At 60.8% G+C, this 623-nt stretch overlaps 1 protein-coding gene across 1 annotated transcript in view; it reads left to right on the top strand.

Moving 5' to 3' along the window:
- Positions 1 to 109: 109 nt before the first annotated feature.
- SLC39A14 (solute carrier family 39 member 14) overlaps positions 110 to 623 on the top strand; it is a 7,252-nt gene continuing 6,738 nt past the window's right edge. Inside the window, exon 1 of the mRNA XM_035896117.1 lies at positions 110 to 319. Within this exon, the coding sequence (XP_035752010.1) occupies positions 110 to 319 (210 nt within the window). The remainder of the gene's footprint in view (positions 320 to 623) is intronic.

The following is a 623-nucleotide window of genomic DNA, read 5'->3' as shown; positions in this document are numbered from 1 at the left end:
CCTGTGCCAGGGCAGAGCTGGGCTGGATGGGGTCCCGTCCAAAATGTGCAGGAACCGTCCCGGGGCTGCAAACCACTCCCCCCAAGGAGCCCCCCGGGAAGGGGACACCATGAGGCAGCGTGTGCCCAAGCCCCCGGGAGGGGAGCAGAGCCCTGGGCTGGGAATGGGATGGCTGCTGGGCGTACGGAGATGGCGGATAACGAATGATTTTCTGCGTGTCCTTGTGAATCCCAAATTTGCCAGCCACCTTTCGGTGAAGCTTTTCCAGGAAGGCAGCCTGGGCCCCGCTCCAGCCTCTTGGGTGCTGCCCAAGGTGGACGTGCGGGTTGTGCCTGGCTTCCCCCGCCTCCTCGAGTCCCCTCCTTTGCACCCAGCGTGAGCCGGCGGGTGAACCCCAGTTTCCCCCGGTCTCTGCCGCCCCGCTTTTATTGATTCCCGGCTTATATGAAAGGAGCGGAGAGGGCAAGGATTGATTCTAGGCAAATAATATAAAAGCATCTACAGTTGTGGCTGGGAAGGACCCGGTTCACTGTAATTACCGTAGTTAAAGTATAACCTAATGAAAAGGCCACCTCTGGCCCCTGGGCTCCTGCGTCCTCCGAGCGTCGGCGTGGTGGGGCAGG

The sequence above is a fragment of the Egretta garzetta genome, unplaced genomic scaffold (genome assembly GCF_000687185.1).
Source record: "Egretta garzetta isolate BGI_Z169 unplaced genomic scaffold, ASM68718v1 scaffold366, whole genome shotgun sequence".
Lineage (NCBI taxonomy): Eukaryota > Metazoa > Chordata > Aves > Pelecaniformes > Ardeidae > Egretta > Egretta garzetta.
This window is presented reverse-complemented; position numbering and strand designations above follow the sequence as displayed.